Raw genomic sequence first — 18,950 nt, 5'->3', positions numbered from 1 at the left:
CAGAATTTCTTTAAAATATTTCAAGCCCTTTCGCTAAAGCATTATGGAACAGAATTTGTCACTGAGCCACACAAAGGGATCTTAGCAGGGGTGACCAAAATCTGGGTAGATTTTAGGAGGCATCTCAAAAGATAGAGAAAGAGTTCAAGCTGTTGAGTGTTTGATAGAGAGAGAGCTAAAGGAATTAGGGTACGGTCGACTAAAAGGATTGTTACCAGTTATGGAACAGGAAAAATTACAGGTTCTCAAGACATCAAAGGTTAGGCATCAAGCAGGACCTTTTGAAGACTCAAAAAGTGAAACGAAGCCACTAGTCTATTGAAGCTCATTGTCCAACTAAGGCACCAAACTGAGAGAGCAGAGAGGACATCTTCAACAATGCAGCACTATTCTATATTTCACTGAGATGATAAATTTGTGTTCAATTGTTTGGTGTCGGAATTAAAACCACATTCTACTTTACTGCCATTTGTTCACAGGATATGGATGTCACTGACTGAACTAGAATTTACTGTTGATCTCTTCCATTACAACAGAGAAGGATATGATGCTTCAAGTGATCCCATTGAAGATGAAGCCTGAGATCTTTGCATCCTTAGGTCAGATGCTATGTTACAGCGATGATATCATAAGCAAATCTCAAGGTTTTAACTAATGTTTTGTATTATGTCATTTTGTACATCAGTGTTTCTTTAATCAACACACTTGTGGCATCATCACTGTAACCAAAGATTTCAGACTCCATCTTCACTGGGATCACTTGAAGCATGACATGCTAACAAAAGTTTATCATTCTTTAAAACTTAATAGCTTAATGTCAGCTGAAACACCGACGTGTCTGTAATTGAAATGTTTGTCTACATTAGTGAGCTATAATAAATGTCTGAGATAATGGGAACTGCAGATGCTGGAGATTCCAAGATAATAAAATGTGAGGCTGGATGAACACAGCAGGCCAAGCAGCATCTCAGGAGCACAAAAGCTGACGTTTCGGGCCTAGACCCTTCATCAGAGAGGGGGATGGGGGGAGGGAACTGGAATAAATAGGGAGAGAGGGGGAGGCGGACTGAAGATGGAGAGTAAAGAAGATAGGTGGAGAGGGTGTAGGTGGGGAGGTAGGGAGGGGATAGGTCAGTCCAGGGAAGACGGACAGGTCAAGGAGGTGGGATGAGGTTAGTAGGTAGCTGGGGGTGCGGCTTGGGGTGGGAGGAAGGGATGGGTGAGAGGAAGAACCGGTTATGGAGGCAGAGACAGGTTGGACTGGTTTTGGGATGCAGTGGGTGGGGGGGAAGAGCTGGGCTGGTTGTGTGGTGCAGTGGGGGGAGGGGATGAACTGGGCTGGTTTAGGGATGCAGTGGGGGAAGGGGAGATTTTGAAACTGGTGAAGTCCACATTGATACCATATGGCTGCAGGGTTCCCAGGCGGAATATGAGTTGCTGTTCCTGCAACCTTCGGGTGGCATCATTGTGGCAGTGCAGGAGGCCCATGATGGACATGTCATCAAGAGAATGGGAGGGGGAGTGGAAATGGTTTGCGACTGGGAGGTGCAGTTGTTTGTTGCGAACTGAGCGGAGGTGTTCTGCAAAGCGGTCCCCAAGCCCAGTTCATCCCCTCCCCCCACTGCACCACACAACCAGCCCAGCTCTTCCCCCCCACCCACTGCATCCCAAAACCAGTCCAACCTGTCTCTGCCTCCCTAACCGGTTCTTCCTCTCACCCATCCCTTCCTCCCACCCCAAGCCGCACCCCCAGCTACCTACTAACCTCATCCCACCTCCTTGACCTGTCCGTCTTCCCTGGACTGACCTATCCCCTCCCTACCTCCCCACCTACACCCTCTCCACCTATCTTCTTTACTCTCCATCTTCGGTCCGCCTCCCCCTCTCTCCCTATTTATTCCAGTTCCCTCCCCCCATCCCCCTCTCTGATGAAGGGTCTAGGCCCGAAACGTCAGCTTTTGTGCTCCTGAGATGCTGCTTGGCCTGCTGTGTTCATCCAGCCTCACATTTTATTATAATAAATGTCTGTTGGATTTTTCAATATAATGTCACCCACATCTTTCTCTTATGTCACAGGAACTAACATCAGCACTGCATCAGGTATAAATATTGTCCTGGAGGCAAAACACATGTCACAATAAGCCCCCAAAAAAGTGTATTTGCCTCATTTTGTTATGATGTGGAGGTGCCGGTGTTAGATTGGGGTGGGCAAGGTCAGAAGTTACATGATACCAGATTGTAGTCCAAAAGGTTGATGTGAAATCACAGTTTTTGGAGTGCTGCTTCTTCACCGCTTGATCTCTGTCCTCATTTCATTATGATAGAGTGATCCACTCTAACATTATGATAGAGATCAACAATCTCAGGGCAAGTAAAAGATGGGGCTGTTCAGGCATAACAGTCTGATATGTTGATGTCAAACACATTCCAGGTCAATGGAAATTTCATGCTGGTACAAAATGATAATTAATATCAACACATTCCCTCACAGTAGCTTAAGTCTTTGCTTGTGGAGTGTTTCTATGATCTGAAATTCACAAGAGGTGGTAGTGACACAACAAACACATTTCCAAAGGCCCTGGACACAGTCATGATTTTCTGCTCATTAAAGTTAATGGATGAACAATGACAGATGTGTGTCTGTGATCACCTGCAGTCTGCTCCCTAAGAATACCAGGTCCTGCTGGTAATATCCTGTATCCAATTTGATTACCTCTAGCTGCTGCTAAATGCTAACTTCAATTTTCTCACTTTTCTTTTTCAGTGACTCTGGTTTCCGTTGGTCATATCTAATTCTACTTGGCCTTGATTTCTTCTCTTTCTTCTTGGCGCACATTCTCACCTCTGTCTGATAATTTACATTCAGTATTGCTCTCTCTTTTTAGAGAAGAATGATTTATATGTATATAGTGGCTTTCATGACCTCACAATGGATCAAAGTGCTTTCCAGCTAAAGAATTCCTTTTGAAGTGCACTCTTTGTCGTAATGCACAAAACATGGTGGTCAATTTATAGATGATTTAATTTGGAATCATGAATAAGGAAAAAAAAATGTTGGCCAGAGAACCAGAAATACATTCCCAAAAAAAAGCACAATCCTGAAGATGCTGAGAATCTGAAAGAATTTTGGAGAATGCTGGAGAAACTCAGCTGGTCTGGCAGTACCTGTGAAGAGAAAAGCAGAGTTAACATTTCAAGTCTCGTCAGAACTGAAGATGAGTATTACTAGACTTGAACTGGCTTGCCTGGAATCATTACAGTCAGCCTGTCCCCCTTACAAGTGGGGTGCCCTCATGGTACAGAAGATGCCTGGGCTAACATTAACCAATTCAGATACCAACAGTCCATCAGCATGCCATGCTCCAAGTAATCCGAGATAGATAGACCATAAGACTTTTGTAACTCCTCGCCACAGTGATGATATCATGAGCAAGCCTCTTAACATTATAAAGAGGTGAGGTGAGATGGGAATGCTGTCTTTGAGATCAAGGCTACATTTCACCAATTGTGGTATCAAGGAGCCTTAGCAAAGCTGATTGGAGTCAGACACAGCAGAAGATAGTTTTGCTGGAAGTCAATCATCTCAGTCCCAATGATACTCAAAACACTTGACACCATGGGGATAAAGCAACCCACTTGGCACCATATCCTCTGCCCACCACCGATGGTCAGTAGCAGCAGTGTGCTCTATCTACAAGATGTACTGCAGAAATACACCAAGGCCTCTTCGTCATCACCTTCCAAACCCATGGTCACTGCCATCTAGAAGGACAAGGGTAGCAGATACATTGGAACACCATCAATTACAAGTTCTCCACCAAGCCACTCCCCAACCAGACTTGGAAATATGTCAACGTTCCTTCATTGCTGCTGGGTCAAAATCCTGAAACTCCCTCTCAAACAGCATTAGAGGTCTACCTTCTTTAATCGTGTGATTTGACGCCACACTGTGAATTTAGGTTCAAGGTAACCTGGCCAAGAAGGCGAAATCAAAACCTGGCTTCAGACTTAGACTGTAAACTAATACTATCTACTGTAAGTTAAAAATAAATACTACTACACAAGTTATTTGTAGATATACCAGGCTCATGCTCACAGTTGGATTATAAGAAGGACTAATCTTTTTTCTTCCAAGCTGGCCACCATGTTGCCAAGCCCCTAAAGTATTTCAAAAGTTTCAATTGCATAACCTCTTATTCGCTAAACCTGAGAGAACATCTTCCTAGACCACTTAACCTCATTTCACAGGGCAATTCTGTCATCCCAGGAACCAGTTCAGTGATTTAGTCATTACATTGTCTGTAGGGCTGCTTTATCCTTCCTTAAAATAAACGGAAGGAACCGTACACAGTAGTTCAGGTGCAGACTCTCTCATGCAGTGTAAGATTCACAAAAACAGTCTGACCTTTATTCTTTAGGATGTTATCATACAAAGACTGTAATGTCAATTTTGCAATTCTGACTAGGTCTCAGCCCCTTCATTGTACCTTGAATTAAGTAGGATTATGTTTATTGTGATGCAACAATGTCATTTTAAACTTAACCCTTAGAAATTATGTTGACCATTTTGCATGTATAACAAATCAAGTAGAAGTTAATTCCTATTTCTTCTTTCTAATAATGTGTCCTTTAAAAAGAATTTTTTCATGCTTCCACACTTACTAATCTCAAATGCTTTCAATGGCACTCTATAAAATTGTACAGGATTTAAAATCATTGCAGCGCTATACCAATTAACAAATTAATCTTAGATTATGTAGCTGCCAGTGAACAGAATGAACTACACTGCTGGAACATGATGAAATTGGTTTGGCATTCAATCTTGCAAACCAGATAAATGAACTGTTGAGCTAGCAACGAAATAGAAACTTTAATTCCAAGGATGATACCAGGCAAGAGAAATTGCAGCTTTCAGAAGAAGCCTCAGATGCTGCAATTAATTCTCCTGGGACACAGAAGACTGCTTCATTTAATTCTGTCAAATGATGATGTGAAAGAGGAAAACTGTTTCCTCTGATTGAAACATTCTTGAGGGCTCTGAGAATGATGAATTAAAGAAGGGAGAGATTGGTCAAAAGAATAAAGGCAAAATAATTTGATGTTGGAAATCTGAAATAAACACAGAGAATGCTGGAGAAATCCAGCAGGTCTGGCAACATCTGAGGAGAGAGAAGCAGAGTTAACATTTCAAGCCTGGCATAGTTTCTTCAGAACTTTTGGGAAGGTGAATTTTTTTGTTGAAGTTTTGTGAGCATGAAAACGTTGCTGAAGAAAATTATAATGATCTGCTGCATCTTGAGAAAAAAGTAGAAATCTATTCTGAATAAAGAATAAATCAAGGCCAAACATGCAACAGGCGAAAAGGGTGACTGGTGGGATTGCATCAACTCAGATTGCAGACTCAAATTCAAGAGGATTAATCGACCCATCCCATGTTGTGAATGTCCGCAGTCCTGCGGTCTGTTATTTGAACTTTCAATATGCTCACACAAAACAAATTAAAATTTTGAGAAGTTAAGATGTTATTCTCTCCTTTCTTTTTAAATGACAACAAATCGAAATGTTATGCCCCTCCACTGTGCTGTGCATCTTTATTTAAGAAGAAGTTACAATTTAATAACAAGTTATCTAATCGGGTCATTGAAAAGGCTAAAATAAAACTTTTAAAAACTTTTAAAGAGCTTGATTCCATCATTAACAATGATACCGGTACGTCAATAGTAGTGAGGGTAAGAATTTCAGAAACCAGGAGCAGGAGTAGGCCATTCAGCCCCTCGAGCCTGTCCCATTATTCAACACGATCATGGGTGATCAAACTCAACTGTTTGAAAATCTATTGATCTCACCCTTGAATATTGTCAGTAGCAGATGTTAGGAAACAGAGGAGTTGAGTGTGGCCACAAGCTTCTGAAGACTATTTTCCACACAGGGTGACAGAGATTCGTGTTGTTTCAGCCCTTATATAAAAGAGAAGTACTTGGTGCCATTTATATTAGTGTCTATTCTTGGTGAGAGTCCATGACTTCACTTTTGAGATTTACCAAAGAAGAAGGAATGAAAGGATTGGTGCACAATTTGTTTTTGTCCATTTTTGAGAGTTTATCAAAGATCATGTAGCATCCAAGGTAATTAGGTCGATTAATCAAATTGTGGCATAAATCTCCAAGTAGACAAACTTCCTTAATCACAATTGAAACACTCATCCAACATGCAAATGTGCCTGTGCAGAATGTTTATTTTTGAGGAGTTGGTCATGTGAGACAAAATAGCTGAGTTGGCTGAGAACAAGGTAGACAATTAATTCTCACTGTCTGTGGTTCTTAACAAAACAGAATTCCCATTGCACTGGTACTGACTATGAAAGACAACAGTTTGAATATTAGACCTCTGCCAATATGTTAAAAAGGCATCTCAATGAAGTGGAACAGTAAACACCATGGACAAGTGGGAGAAAAAAAAATCAATGGCAGTGACTAAAAGCAAAGTTTGACAATCAGATTATTTGCTGTTCATTCACAAGACATGGGTGTAGCTGGCTGGGCCCAGCATGTATTGCCTATACCTAGTCACCCCTTGAGAAGATCCCATGGAGCTGCCTTCTTGAACCACTGCAGTCTATATGCTGTTGGTAGACTCGCAATGCATTATAGAGGGAATTTCAAGATTTTTACCCAGTAACACTGAAGGAACAATGATATATTTCCAAGCCAGGATGAACTAACAATGAATTTGACGTAACAATAGACTAATTTAATCAGGGAGTACCAGAACACAGAGACAATAAGAACTGCTGATGCTGGAATTAGAGATAACGGGTCCTAACCTGAAATGTCAGCTTTCCTGCTCCTCTGATGCTGCCTGGCATGTTGTGCTCCTCCAGCTCCACACTGTGTTATCTCTGGACCAGAACACAGACATTTCTCAGTATTTTATCAAACATGTTGGCATAAGGATAGACATTTGCTGTTTTTCTAATTGAATGATGCCCCCCTTCCGTTATTTATTCTAGCTCCTTTGCAAATTTATGACTGCTGGAGATGTGGGAGCCAGCATTTCTTACCCTTTCCTAGCTGACCTGGAACTGAGGTCAGCGAAATGACAGCTGTGTTGCTGGGGGCCAGTGCGAGGCCAGATGGCCTTTTACATGAAAGATGGTGTATGATCACCATTTCTGAGATCAGCTTTCAATTCCAGAGATGTTCAAGACTTGTGCTTAAGTACCACAATTTGCTTTGGTAGGCTTTGACCCCATGTCCCAAGAACATTAGCTTGGGCTTACTACGGATTATGAACTGAGATGCCATCATTTGTCTCAAAAAGACATCAGTGTTAAGAACAGGAGGAGATCATTCAGCTCCTCATGCCTGCTACAGCATTGAAAATGAGCAGGGTTAATTTTATTTTGACCTTCCCACCCAATACCCCTATCCCTTGAATTCCCCAGAAACATATTGTCTTCAATCTTGAATATTCTCAATGACTCAGCATTTGCAGCCTTGTGAGTTAGAGAACCCTGGTACCATACTCTGGTGGGCCAGAGAGTTACCGCAGCTTAATGAGTAATCTTTGGCATTGTTCCGACTGGACAGCAATCGTGATGGTGAGTCGCTGTTTGAGTCCTTCCATCACTTGACCTGTGAAATATTGAAATGGGCAATTGGCCCAGAGATGTCAATTGCACCCAGATACCCAAACTGAAAAGCTACCTCACTGTTCCATAATACACCGACTCCATCACTGTCCCTGAGCTTAATCAATTGCTAAAAATATGGTTGATCAGTTATAGCAATGAACTCAAGTATTCGAGCCTTGAGAAGATTAAGTCCCCCCCCCCCATCATTGGTAGCTGTATCTCTGCCACCCAGGCTCCAGGCTGCATGACGGGCATTTAATCCTTTCTCCATGTCCGGACCCAAAAACCACGACCCAGGCAAGGGCCCATTCCTGGCAGTGCCGCTGGAAACAGTGACCACAGTCAGTAATTTACTTGGGCCTTCACCCTGGTTTCCTGTAGAAAACTGAGTGATGATGAGTGAGATCATGGGAAAGGAGTCATTGGTGGCACATAGAAGTGGATGTGGCATTGTACAGAGTCATAGGAAAGGGCAGGACTGACTCTTGCGTGAACCCCAATCTGGGGAGTCACAGACACTGAGTGCCTTTTCACAAGGTCCTCACCCACAGAAGATCACAAGTAACCTGACGGAGTTGGATCTGTGGTGTCCTTTCATGATGAGCTCCTTACCTCTACTGGTTAATGTCAGTCAAAAATGGGAAACCACTGAAGTCTGCATTAATTGCTCACTTAAGGGGCCTTTATTGACCTCTGGTTGGAAAGATTACAATAAATTTTGCAGCATTGGATTTAGAGGATGATGGTGGAGCCGTGGGAATTGCGATTGGGCTGGTATTTCAAAAGGTACTATCTTTGGGAGATGGGTTCAGTTCTTACCATGAGTGCTGGAAGAAATTTAAATTCATTGATCAAACTCTGAAGTAAGCATAAGTGGTGTCATTTTCCACTGCAATCTCATGACGAGCAGTGCATATTAACATTTCTGAAGAAGGATCCTGACCCAAAATATCAACTTCCCTGCAGCTTTGATGCTGCCTGACCTGCTGCGTTCCTTCAGCTCCACACTCTGTTGTCTCAGTCTTAATTATTTCTCTTTTGCATTCTCTGTCATTAAAATGGTTCTGGAGTATGGTGACTTAAACACTATATTTCTAAATACTAGTGACAATAAATGACTAGACTATACTATAAATGCTGTTTAGAGTTTGCTTGTGATTTAAATTGGAAGCAGATGGTGATAGGTGCTGACTCATCTCTGATTTACATAGAATGTGCAGAAGAACATTAAACCCTTTGAATACATTGAGAAAATTGGCACATTTCTGGCAGTTACTTACTTATGGTTTCAGAGTGAAGATGTAAGCCTATTGTCCTCGCAAAAGTATAGCTCCCTGAAATCAAATTAATGCCTAAAAAGAGGATTTACTGTCATACCTCCAACATAAACAGATTTGCATTAAAATTGCACCGTTGTCAATCTATATTGTTTCATTTCACTTCCATGAAAGTTTCTTCTATTCTATTAACTGCATTAATTGACGGTGTTTGCATCTCAATCTTAAAATCCTTTATAAATCCTTCCTGTTCCCCATTCACTGACAATCAAATGGCAACATGGCCTATTGTATTTGGCATTTTTAAACAACCTGTTCAGAGATGTTATGACACACCTCTGGAGCAGGTGGGATTTGAATTTGAGTCTCTTCGCTCAGAGATAGGGACACCATCAGAACCGCACTCAGCAATTTTTTATATGTACTGCTGTACATTGAGCTGCCTGACCTGCTGTTTTCCTCCAGCTCCACACTGTGTTGACACCAGTACAATTAATGAAATCCTAATGGAATCTGCTCCCACTTTGCTCCACAACTTCTTACCATCAAGAGCTTTGTGGCTGAGACGAGAATGCATATCTAGAGGAGTGATATAAAAACAGTATAGCTTGTGAAGAAATTGTGAAGCTTAATAACCTTTAAGTATGAACACCTGACAGCTGCAAGATAAAGGCAGAGAAATGGTTGAATCGAGAAAGTGATTGAGCTAAAAACAAATCTTGTTCACTGCTGCAAGAAAAGTTCAATTGTTTTAAGATCTGATGTGTTTTCTTGAGTTATTATTTTAAGTTCAGCTAAGCCATAAACACTCAGACTGGGTTCTTACTGAGAACAAATATCAGAAGATTTATTCACGGAGCAACAAAATACATGACAAATAAATACAAAATAAATTGCAACACTATCACAGACAATGGGTTCAAGCAGCTTGACAAATTGACTTGCCTGATAGATTACAAAGTACAGCAGCAGCTATTCAAATTGGATCTGATATCTTTACACAGGAATATCATATACAATTATGTCAAACCAATGTTATGAATTAACTTTCTGGAAAATACGTGTTTGCAAATCATCAATGTACACAATATTGAAACAAGATCTAGCTTCCATCAACTTTTTACACTATTTCGTTCAAGCATACTCTCTACCTCTTCCTGTATCACAGGTTAAGTCTTATTTCTGCTTTATGAAGAGCTTCAGTTAAACACACTAACTTGCAAATGCAAGTTGCCGTCCATTTCCCTCGAGTGCTGTATTCATAATTATAACTATTCACAGACAAGGCCAAAATCTGACATTTATCATTCTTAATGGGTTGATTCACCATGTTATCTAAAATGAATTGCACTCATCTGTAACTCCATAATTGATTCAGTTATTTATGCCAAATTGAAAATAAAGTTGTCAGCAGTTGGTTCAGTCTGTGTGAATGTTGTCTGACTGGTGGCCATGCAAAGCCCCAAAGTAGTAAAAGGCTCCACTGATCTTGGTTCATATTTTGAAGAGTGCCTGTCATCTGCAGGTTATAAAGATTATTCAGGTGACCAGAATTGAGATAGGTCAGTGTCGTTACCTACTGTAGTGATTTTTATCATTCAGTTTGATAACACTGCACTTGATGTTCTTCGGTTGCTTCATGCTGTCGCGTGTTATATTCTGGGGCTTTGTTGTAAAAGGGTTGCAGTTTATGGCACAAAATTGAAGCAGCAAAACCTAAATTTCCCCTGAAATAGCAGCTCATACAAGTTTCGGGGGAAGTGGTGTGTTTGGGTACAATTAACACATTTATAAGACATTTGGAGAAGTACCTGAATATGAAAGGTTTGGAACGATATGGGGAGGAACAGGCAGGTGGAACTAGTTAGTTTGAGATTTTGTTGAGGGTCTGTTTCCATGCTGTCTGATTCTATGACTACAATATAAATTATGGGAAAAAAGTTGCATTTTGTGCCACCTTTCATGACTTCAGAATATCCCAAAGTACTTTAGAACATAGAATTTTATAGCGCGGGAGCCCTTTGACCCACAATGTTGTGCTGGACACGATGCCAAATTAAACTAATGCCCTCTGCCTGCCCTTGACCCTGCATTCTTTGCATATTCATGTGCTTATCTAAAAGTCCCTTAAATATCCCTCTCATATTCTTTGCAGCCCATGAACAGCTATTTTCTTTTTGAAAGATCAGTCAGTGGTTCAATAAAGAGGGTGTGGAAGCCAGTTTGAACACAGTAACATCCCACAGGCAGATTGTAATAATAACTAGATTACCTGTTTTTTTGTGTGTGCGATGATGATTGAGAGATAAGTACTCGGCACTGGGGATGTCTGGAGAATCAAAGGCTGCTGTGATTGATGGTGATGTGGAATTTGGAAAGCGCACAGATTCGCCTGGACCTCGCTGAATGGCAGAGCAGACTTGAAGGGCTGAATGGCCTACTCCCAAATAATATGTCTCTTGCTTGTTCAAGGATTGTGTCACAGCCTGCTCTGTAAGAGATAGTATCTCCCTCAGTGCTGCAGTACAGAAGCAGACTGAATTTTATTCAGTGATCAGTTCATGGTGTGGAACTTTCACTTACAACCTTCAGCCGTAGCAGCAAGTGTTCTACCAGCTGAGCTGCTACAGCAGCATATTACTACTCTTGATTCATGTCCATGCCATGAAACAGTGTCTGAACCGATACCCATAGTTAGTTTTACGTTAATGCTACATTATAACAACAAATTGACAATAAAACAAATGATGTGTGTGACCCCAATTGTACCTCAGCTGAGTTCCCTCGCGGCAGCTGCTGCAAAGAGATTCTTTTCGATATCCTGTGGACCAGACCCTGCTCTGCCAGATCACTGTCTATTGGAAGATAATATCAGGTCCAATGTATTTGAAGTAGAACAGCAATGGAAAGCAGGTAGATAACAGTTCTCCTCAAACCCAGATTTGCAATGGAAAGTCATCCTCACACTTCCATCCTGTCTTGACAATTCTGAAGATACAACTGATAGCACCTTGAAAATCCCCCAAATAGTTTATCTCATTTTACAGTGCTCGTTGAGAATGGCAAAAAGTTGAACTGCAGATTTGAATGCTGTGTTTGCATAGCAGAATTTTCAGCTTTTCCCAGTGTAAATTGAAGGATTTGAAAAGGAAATTGTGCCGATGAAGATCATACAGCCATGTTGAATATGCAAAGAAGATACATGGTAAAAACTTTGGAATGCATTAACTTTGTAGCTTTTGGTGCTCTGTGTGTTTCACAGATACACTGTGGAAATTTTATACGCATTGGCTATGTATATCCACAATATCGCACGTATCCTCAAAAAGCATACATTGGCCTTAATTCAGAGTAAAAGTGACAAGTTGGGATCTTACTCGTCAAAAATTTACTTAACTATCTTACCTCAACAGCGATGATTTGTATTCATGAAGTGCCTTTAAGCTGTAAAACCTGTCCAGAAACCTCCTGGACAGGAGCATAAACAACTAAAAATATACAAAAGGAGATATTCAAACAAGTTTTGAAAAGCCCGAACAAAGGGGTTGATGCTAAAGTGTACCTTAAAGGTGGAGAGAGACAGAAGTGTGGAGGGAAGAGCTTTTTTCCCAGTTAGTTGAGTGCTCAGAGATAGTAGGAACTGCAGATGTTGGAGAATCTGAGAAAACAAGGTGTATAGCTGAATGAACAAAGCAGGCCAAGCAGCATCAGAGGAGCACGAAAGCTGATATTTCGGGCCTAGACCCTTCTTCCATCTGCTTCCCTGCTCCTATGATGCTGCTTGGCCTGCTGCGTTCATCCAGCTCTACACTTTGTTATCTTAGTTGAGTGCTCAGCTGCTCAGGTGACATTCTTATCATCAGAGATGTATTACAAACCAGAGTTGAAGCAAAGGATTTTCAGAGGTCTGTAATTCTGGCAAAGTTGGTTTCTTTGAGAGGTGCAAAACCTTGGAGGGAAATTTCAAAAAGGCTAAGACAGTTATAAAATTGATGCACTGCTGGGCTGAAGAGAATATATGTGAGCAAATTTTGATGGAGCCGATGTATGAGTGAGACCTGACACTATCAAAAATCAAACTTGCGTTTTAAGAAAAGTTGGCCTCCATTGCTTTTTATTTATCCTGATAAGGTGCTTTAAGAATTTATTCTTTTCTCTTTATATGATGAGCACTATCAAAACAAGACTTGTTATTTCCATTTTTTTCTGGAAATAGACTTGTCAAGTCCTTTCCTGAAATCCTAAATCATTCAAGTTGAAAACATCAAACCAAACAGAAAATGTGAGAAGAAGATCATTCAATTAGTGCAGAAAGAGAGAATTGTGGAAAAACTGCTGCATACATCTTAATTCATTGCTACAGAGAAAAAACGTATAACTTACTCATGATAAACTCAATCTTCTCCTTAATGTGTTCTGTTTTGACAGTTAGAACTGAGATGTCAAAATGTGTAGCTGGATGAACACAGCAGGCCAAGCAGCTTCTCAGGAGCACAAAAGCTGACGTTTCAGGCCAAGACCCTTCAGCAGAGACTCTCTCTGATGAAAGGTCTAGACCCGAAACGTCAGCTTTTGTGCTCCTGAGATGCTGCTTGGCCTGCTGTGTTCATCCAGTTACACACTTTGTTATCTTGGTTTCGCTAACATCTGCAGTTCCCATTATCTCTAGAACTGAGATGTGTTTGTTCAGAATTGCATTGTTCAATTAATTTGTTATTTAGAATGAACAAGGTTATTATACATGTTGACAGATTATTGAAATTATTTTATGCAATTTGAATTGCTTATTGAAGTCGTTTCCAATAAATTCATATGTTTGCAAAGCTATGTACTTCCTACATAATAAGGTGAACGATGCCCAGCTCAGAAGATGAAAATATGATTGGAAACATCCTGATTTTCTTTTCAAATGTCTCTACGGAAGAATAGGCAGTGGAAGCGTATTCTTGGTTTAAAGGATCACAAAGATTTTAGCCATTAAATTTCACAGCAGATAATCAAAAGCTTAATTTTTTTAGACTCTAAGAATAGAGCATAACTTTTTTAACAAAACAGCCATGAGTTACTCAGCTGGTCAACATTTCTGCAGCATCACGATTTCTTACATTGTCATTGTACTTGCATTCTTCAGCCTTTAGCATTCTGGCATTTTGCAAGGAGGAAACCATACTTTTGTAGAGGAAGTAGGAACTGCTGATGCTGTAGAATCTGAGATGACACAGTGTGGAGCTGGATGAACATAGTAGGCCAGGCAGCATCAGAGGAGCAGGAAAGCTGACATTTCGGTTCTGGACCTTTCTTCAGAAATAGGGGAGGGGAAGGGGGCTATGAAATAAATTGAGAGAGGCGATGATAGAAGGTGGATAGTGGAGCAGATAGGTGGAGAGAAGATGGTCAGGTCAAGGAGACGGGCATGAAGCCAGTATAGGTGAGTGTAGGCTGGGATTTAGGATGGGTGTTGGTCAGTGAAGAGGGAGAGGTCAGTAGGTGGGAGGGAAGACAAACATGTCAAGGGGGCAGAGATGAAGTGAATGGAAGTAGGAAGTGACGGTGACTGTTGGTCAGTGAGGTGGGAGGAGCGATAGGTGGGAGAAAAGACGGACAGGTCAAGGAGGCAGGGATGGGAGGGACTGGCCTTGGCATGAGTTCGGGGTAGGTAGATTTTGAAGCTTGTAAAGCCCACATTGAGACCATTGGGCTGCCAGGTTCCCAGACAGAATATGAAGTGCTATTTCTCCCGTTTTCTGGTGGCACCGTTGTGGCACTAGAGGAGGCCCAGAATGGACATATCGTCCAAGGAGTGGGAGGGGGAGTTGAAGTGGTTCGCGACTGGGAGGTGTTGTCATTTGTCATGAACTGAGTGTAGATGCTCTACAAATGGTTTCCAAACCTTCGCTCGGTCTCCCTGATGTAGAGGAGGCTACATCGGGAACAGTGGATACAGTATACCTTAGCGGATGTGCAAGTGATCATCTGTAAATTGTGGAAGGTTTTTTTGGGACCTGGGATGGAGGTGAGGGGAAAGGTGTAGGGACAGGTGTAGCACTTCCTGCAGTTGCAGGGAAAGGTGCTGGGAGCAGTGGGGCGTGTGAAGCGGACAAGGGAGTCACGGAGAGGGTCCCTCCGGAAGGCAGATAAGGGTGGGGAGGGAAATATATCCTTCATAGTGGGGTTAGATTGCAGATAGCTGAAGTGGCGGAGAATGGTGTGTTGAATCCAAAGGTTGATGGGGTGATACATGAGGTCAAGAGGGATTCTGTCTTTGTTTTTTATTGTGGGAAGGGGGTGTGAGGGATGAGTTCCGGGAAATGTAAGAGATGCAGTTGAGAGTGTTTTCGACCATTGATGGGTGGAAATTGCGGTCCTTGATAAACGAGGACATCTGGGATGCCCGGGAGTGGAACGCTTCATCTCAGGAGCAGATGTGGCAGAGACAAAGGAATTGGGAATAGGGGATGGCATTCTTGCAGGCAGGTGGGTGGGAGAATGTGTAGTCTAGTTAGCTGTGAAAGTCGGTGGGCTTGAATAGATACCATTTTCCAGTGGTTACCAGAGATGCAGACAGAGAGTATCAGGGATGGTTCCGGTGAATTTAAGGGTGGAAGGTGCTAGTAAAGTGGATGAACCGTTTGAGCTCCTCATGGGACCACAAGGTGGTGCTGATACTGTCATTGATGTAATGGAGAAATGCCCTCCTCCTTGACTTGTCCATTTTCTCTCCCCCTTTCTGCTCCACTATGCACCTTCTATCATCACCTCCCCCCCCCCAATTTATTTCAGAGCCCCATTCCCCCCCCCCCCCCCATGTCTGAAGAAGCATCTAGGCTCAAAAACAACAGCTTTCCTGCACCTCTGATTCTGCCAGGCCTGCTGTGTTCATCTAGCTCTACACCTTGTTAAACCATACTTTTGTCTTGTGTTATGCTTAAAAAAGACACATTGTGTTCATTTTTTTTGTCTGGGATTCACCAGGACAATTTACAAGAACTACCAAAGTAAAGGGAAAATAACGTTTTTCCTGTTTGAGAGGAGAGTGCTGATTGCTTGGCAAATGGAGTCTGATGTAATTGGACAACATTTTTGCAAATATTGAGAACATGAAGAATTACACAGACAATGAAATTAGTATCATCATTTGAGCTTGTAATGTGATGTAGTTGCTTGTGCTGAAAGCTGCATATGTTACTATGTAGGACATTATATTTTGCAGACAGAATGAACATGGAGACACATTGAACCTTTTTCAATTCCACAAAATAGGTAACCATTTTCTAGTTCACTTCTCAGTGCTTGACCAATCACATTCAACTTTGTTTAAAATTTAAACAAAGCTTTGCAGTTAACTGTTGGTCATCATTAACTAGTTCAGTTTCAGTGACAGTGTTTCTACCAATCTGAGTTCACTTGCCAATTAATCAGCAGTCGCCTCTCATACATTCTCCTTTTTTCTTTTGTATTTCTTGTGAACTGTCTTGATGAGTGCAAGCTGAAAATCTTTGACAAAACCTGCATCTTTTTAGCATGACTCAAATTCAGTGTTGCCAAACGACAATGTGCACCTTTGTTTTCTTTAGAATGCATGTTGATTATATTTTATGTGGGTTTGAATCCTTTTTTGCAGATGTCTTTCATCTGAAAGTTCCTGAGTCAACCACAGTTGCTTCTGAAATTGGTAGAATAAAAGCCAATGATGCTGATATTGGGAAGAATGCAAATATAGACTACAGCATCGTGCCTGGGGATGGACTAAATGTGTTTGGGATTACCTCTAATAAGACCACACGAGAAGGAATTATAAATCTGAAAAAGGTCAGGATTGTAATTATGTTTGACACATTATAAAGCAATGATGAAACAAAGTGGCATTATTCATGTTGCCTGAGTTGCACTTTATGCTACAATAATGGTTCCGCTTTTGATAAAAATCCCTTTCAGAAATGGTGAAAAATTATAGCTAAACCCACAGTCAGGTTTACTACCTCTGTCTCCCATGAAGCAAATTATGATTTTACAAGGATTTAAAGTTTCACGGTTGAAACAAGGGGCTTATGAAGGGAAGGATGGGATGAGGAGCAATTTCTTCAGCCAGAGGGTGCTGAATCTGTGGAACTCATCGCCACAGAAGGCTGTGGAGGCCAATGCATTGAGTATATTTAAAACAGAGATAGATAGGTTTTTAATTAATAAGGGGATGAAGGGTTATGTGAAAAGGCAGGATAATGAAGTTGACAAACATGTCAGCCATGATTGAATGTTGGAGCAAACTGAATGATAGGCCGAATAGCCTAATTCTGCTCCTATATCTGATGGCCTTATGGATTCTCAACAGACATATTATTAAATTTCTAGGGAGCAGGTTCTCAGGGGAACTTGAAATTGAAATAGGAATCTTTATCTCTGTTGGGATCTCTCGCCATTATGTTATTGCTGTTAATTAGCTTGGTTACTTGCCCCACAACTAGGTCAAAGGCTATCTGGTGGAATTCTGTCTCCAAGCAGCTTCCAGCTGATTTTAAAAGTCGACAGAAAAATGGTTATCACATCTTGTGATCTTTTACAAGGTCAGAGCCATTTCCTAAATAGCCATTGGTTATGTTGATTACACATATTGGGTAATTGTTATTTAACACTTCAAGAGTTTCACATAGTCATGTATTTGTGTTGGATGGCCCCATTCCAGTTGATAATAATAGCTCTTGTTACAGGAAAGGGCTTTGATTCACATCAATCTGGAATGTCTTTCTTGTTCCATTTTAAGACAGGGAAGTGGTTTCCATCTCCAAAATAAGCGAGGTGACCCTTCGATGGCCATGTCTTGTAGATTCCTGTCTTCAGTTTTAAGGCATACAAATCGACTGGAAGTTCACTATACAGTATTGACAATTCAAGTGACTTGAGAGACTGCATGGTTTTTCTAATTTCTTATGATTTGATTTTGTTCAATATTTGTTAGAAATTGGAACAATGAAACTAAATGGTTATTAAATTACTCTGGAACACTCCAAAACATTGCAATGTCTTTTCCTTTGGTCTGATTTCCAAAATTCATCACTTTATAAGGCAGTTTTGTCTTTGGTATACTTAATACGTGTCCTCTGGTTAAAATGACTTTATGTCTCTTTTCTTTCAAAGCCATTGGACTACGAAAATAAAAAATCTTACGTCTTCAAAGTAGATGCATTTGACCCCCATCCAGATGAACGTTTCCAATCAATGGGCCCTTTCAAAGATACAGCGACTGTGAGGATTACAGTGTTGGATGTAGATGAGCCTCCTGTATTCAGTAGACCCTTTTACATAATGGACGTTTATGAAGACACCAATGTGGGCAGTATCATCGGTGCAGTGACAGCACAGGATTCTGATGTTAGCAACAGCCCTGTCAGGTACGCCAAAAACATTCCATCAAATCTTGAAAGATTTGCCATGAAATGCGTTTGAAATGTAGTCACTGCAGTAGTGTCAGGGAAAAAATGAGGGAAGAGAAAACAGTTTGTTTCTCATTTTGTCGGAAAGATTACTGCAGATGCTGGAATCTGTACTGAAAACAACAGATGTTGGAGATCACAGTGGGTCAAGCAGAACCCATGGAGAGAAAGCAAGCTACTGTTTCAAGTCTAGATGACTCTTCATCAGTACTGAAGATCAGTGTGGAGGGGACAGCATTTACGCTATAGTTAGGGGCAGTGAGGCGTAGAGTGCTGGTGGAGAAAAGATATTGATTGTTCAGATTAAGTGATCAGAATATGAGAGCGGTAGAACAATGGTGTGCCAGACCGGAAAGAACTGACAGTCCCACTGGGGTGGGGGGAGACGAGAGAAAACATGGTGACAGAGAAGTTCCAATTAAAGAAGAAGGTGTTCGCTTCAATTTCAATAAAATGTAAAGGCAGTTTAAAACGTATTTGAGCAAATCATTTGGGAGAATCAAATTAAATTATAACTGATTGTGACTGTGACTTCAGTTGATAACTGAGCATTGTTTGTTTTTCGTTGCCCTCAAACTTTGCATACGTTCTGCAGACCAGGCAGCAGCTATG

General features: G+C 41.2%; 1 protein-coding gene across 4 annotated transcripts in view; it reads left to right on the top strand.

Moving 5' to 3' along the window:
* The window catches only part of LOC125447799 (cadherin-12-like), a 646,081-nt gene that overhangs the window by 497,316 nt on the left and 129,815 nt on the right, over window positions 1-18,950 (top strand). For all 4 annotated transcript variants that reach the window (XM_059641207.1, XM_059641199.1, XM_059641205.1 and 1 more), the window contains exons 6-7: window positions 16,532-16,719; window positions 18,043-18,296. In XM_059641207.1, coding sequence (XP_059497190.1) covers window positions 16,532-16,719; window positions 18,043-18,296 — 442 coding nt within the window. The remainder of the gene's footprint in view (window positions 1-16,531; window positions 16,720-18,042; window positions 18,297-18,950) is intronic.

The sequence above is a fragment of the Stegostoma tigrinum genome, chromosome 2, assembly GCF_030684315.1.
Source record: "Stegostoma tigrinum isolate sSteTig4 chromosome 2, sSteTig4.hap1, whole genome shotgun sequence".
Lineage (NCBI taxonomy): Eukaryota > Metazoa > Chordata > Chondrichthyes > Orectolobiformes > Stegostomatidae > Stegostoma > Stegostoma tigrinum.
This window is presented reverse-complemented; position numbering and strand designations above follow the sequence as displayed.